Source organism: Gigantopelta aegis, unplaced genomic scaffold (assembly GCF_016097555.1).
Source record: "Gigantopelta aegis isolate Gae_Host unplaced genomic scaffold, Gae_host_genome ctg6358_pilon_pilon, whole genome shotgun sequence".
In the NCBI taxonomy this organism is placed as follows: Eukaryota; Metazoa; Mollusca; class Gastropoda; order Neomphalida; family Peltospiridae; genus Gigantopelta; species Gigantopelta aegis.
Genome location: NW_024534983.1, coordinates 12,267 through 16,045, shown reverse-complemented (window position 1 = coordinate 16,045; position 3,779 = coordinate 12,267). Strand labels below are relative to the sequence as shown.

The window sequence follows — 3,779 nt, the reverse complement described above, 5'->3', positions numbered from 1 at the left end:
GAATAAACTCATCCTATTTATGCAGGAACCAGGCCCCACAAATACACAAGCCTCATCTCCATAAAGAGAGACTACCAGCCCTATTCTCTAGCCGGCCTTTGGGATACTCCAAAGAGTAGGCTGGTAACCATCTCAGATGTCTGGTGCATTGCAGAACACTGGCCCTCAACACACTGGCAATCACAACTGTTTTAGTTTCTTTATATATGTACTGAAGATTGTCTTCATGCTCTTGTGGGGCGCCTATGAATCTCATTAACGATAACAGACCAGCAATGGTCAACTAAATTGGCTGTTTAAAGAAACTATATTTTTTAAGGGACAAGAATAAACTCATCCTATTTATACAGGAACCGGGCCCCACAAATACACCAGCCTCATCTCCATAAAGAGAGACTACCAGCCCTATTCTCTAGCCGGCCTTTGGGATACTCCAAAGAGTAGGCTGGTAACCATCTCAGAGGTCTGGTGCATTGCAGAACACTGGCCCACACAACACACTGGCAATCACAACTGTTTTAGTTTCTTTATATATGTACTGATGATTGTCTTCGATAATTAATAAGTTTGAATACTGTATAAAAACACAACATAAATTAAAAATCTTATAATATAAACATCAATCTACAATGTAGTAATATAAACATGGCAAAAAGACCAAGAATTTTGACAACAGATGATGTAATTCGAGAGCTTGATGGAGATGACTACTTTCTCGACCTAGATGATCCACAAGAACCTGTAATGCTGGGAAGTGATGACGAATTTAGTGATTTGTCAGATATTGACGAGGATGATGAAGAAGGTAAATATACATTCACATAAAAAAGTGATATATACATCTAGTATATACCAGTATAGCAACATGTCTTTCTTATTTTTAGCAAATGAATATCTTACTTCTATCTCACATCCATCTACCTCAGTCTACAACCATACATCACCACAACTAAATAATTTTCCATCGTATGTGCCATCCACTGTAACATTACCGTCTACTATCCAAACGTCTGAGTCGTTACTACCCCCTAACATTCAATCAACTATAGTCCAAACATCAACTCCTAACCAACCATCTTTATCGTCAATTTTATCAACAATCCAACAACCGTTTTTATCATTCACATCATCACTACCACCTACTATTCAATCAACAACAGTCCAAACATCATCTCCTACATCTTTATCATCTATTGATTCATCATCTACTGCTAGTGTTACTCTTCCATCGTCTAACAATTCTACATCTACATCTACATCTACTTGGTCATCTAACTTACAACCAGTAAGCATAAAACCATTTGTCTCTTCTGTTGGTCCTACAGTCACTATCCCAAACTCTCCATTAGAGGTTTTTGAGTTGTTTTTTACAACTCCTTTTATAGACAACATAGTGGAACAAAGCAATTTATACGCTAAAGAAGTAATGGGAGATATTAAATACGAATTATGGACCAAAATTACAGTGGAGGAAATAAAGGCTTATTTTGGTTTTATGCTTTTGATGGGGATGGTTCCCTTACCATCATTGGAAGACTATTGGAAAAAAAGATCCTGTGTTCCATTACTTACCAATAGCAGATCACATCTCACGTGACCGTTTTCGAGATATCTCTAGATATCTCCATTTTGTTAATAACAGTACACTTGTACCTCGAGGGCAACCAGGTCACGATCGTTTGGGCAAAGTTCGCCCAGTAATCAATCACATTTTCAGAGATTTTCTGACTTATACAATCCACACTGTGAGCTTGCTGTAGATGAGGCGATGATTAAATTTCAGGGTAGATCATCTCTGAAACAATATATGCCAATGAAGCCAATTAAAAGAGGCATAAAGGTGTGGATACTTGGAGATAGCCACAATGGCTATTTCCATAAGTTTCAGATTTATTCTGGAAAAGAAGGTACTCGAGAGGTTAACCTAGGAGCGAGAGTAGTGAAGACACTCACAAATCATTTGAGAGGCAAATTTCACCACATTTTCTTTGATAATTTTTTTACAAGCTTGAAATTGTTAGAAGATCTTGAGGCGGATGGATTGTATGGATGTGGAACAGTTCGTAAGCATCGCATAGGATTTCCACCTACAGTGAAGACATTAAAACTCACTAACAGGTATAATGCATTCAAATAAATAGCTCAAGTAGTCTTTCAAGTTTGTTTCAAACATATCTTACACTTGAAAGTACAGTAGAGTACACTACAGTATTAGAACATATGACTTTGCCTATTGTACCTAACTACCAAGTACAATTATATTGATAAGTATTGAATACATTTCTTACCTTATTCATAGAGGAGACTCAGTGACTCTACAGAAAAACAACATCTCTGCTACAGCTTGGCTCGATAGAAAGGTTGTGACCATGATGTCATCAAATACACAACCATCTGCTGTAGGTACTGTACTTCGACGACAAGTCGATACAACTCGTTCTGCAATCCCTTGTCCACAAAATATTATAACATACAACAAGTACATGGGTGGAGTAGACAGGGGGGATCAGCTTCGTGGCTATTACAGCTACAAAATCAAGTCACGCAAACTCTATGAATATATAGTCTTTTTTCTTTTCAATGTTACCGTCACCAATGCATACATCTTACACAAAAACTATCACTCGTTAGCAACATTTAAAAACATAAAGGAGTTCCATGTTCAGCTGGCAAAAGAGTTGATAGGCAACTATTGTAGTCGACTAAGATGTGGTCGCAATGGAGGAGCTATTCGTCAACTATCTCTAAGGCATTTTCCTGTGAAGATAAGAGATGACAACAACAAGTTGAGAAGAGGTCGATGCTCTTATCATAACACAGTTCACCACGCTCGTGTTGATAGTTCCTGGTATTGTAGAGAGTGCGATACTTGGCTTTGTCACACTGGTGATACTGAAGACTGCTTCCTAATGTGGCACACAAAACAATACCAGTAACATGTATGTAATATACAAACCTACCTTTCATTTACAAAGTATCTATTCATACAATATCTCTTAATCATATAAAACCTCTATATACTATATACATCAGTTCACTGTGTACTAATTATCATGCATTGTTTCCTATAATCACATTGTAACATTTACTAACACGTTTTATAAAATAAAATAAAAATTCCCAATGGCTACAACAGAAAATTGTTAACGTATACATTCTACTTAGTAGTACTCTATATTTTGAAAACCTATGTTACTTTAGAGTGTTACTGTCCTTGAAAAGACACAGCAATGCCTTCAGTAGTCTATGGAGCTTCAGATTCACCGATCCACTTGCTTCAGCTTTGTACACGATAAGTGTTTTACTCGCGCTATAATATCTCCGTCGTAGTAGTGTCTACAGCTAATTTTCAAGATGTAGATATCCACCTCTGGACCTTATCTTTCTTCAGAACGAAGCTTCCCTATACCAGATCTGCCTAGTTTTTTCGGTAGAAGTCACTCTTTGAAGGTCAGACAGAAAAGGTCATTTTCTTGAAATTAATTTCGCGGTCACGTGCATTTCCGGTTTAATGGAATTTCGCGTTTAATCGGTTAAATACGCGTATTTTAACCCCTTAATCACAAAAAAGTTTGGAAAAATTTCAGTCATAATTTATAAGTTGATTGGCGCAAAAAATTTTTAAATTTAACCCTTTACTTCCTACTTTATTTGGCGCCTAAAATACGCGTATTTTAACCCTTAGTCACCAAAAATTTTGGAAAAATTTGAATCATATTTCTAATTTTTTTTGGCGCCAAAAATTTTTAAAATTAAACCCTTTATTTCCGACGTTATTT

General features: G+C 36.5%; 1 protein-coding gene across 1 annotated transcript; it reads left to right on the top strand.

Annotated features, from left to right (window-relative positions):
- Window positions 1–645: 645 nt before the first annotated feature.
- Window positions 646–2,848, top strand: LOC121366603 (piggyBac transposable element-derived protein 3-like; the record flags this gene model as incomplete). The annotated part of the gene is made up of 3 exons (XM_041490977.1): window positions 646–805; window positions 1,761–2,118; window positions 2,300–2,848. Coding segments are annotated over exons 1-3 (1,067 nt in total), but the record flags the coding sequence as incomplete, so codon positions are not given.
- Window positions 2,849–3,779: the final 931 nt, after the last annotated feature.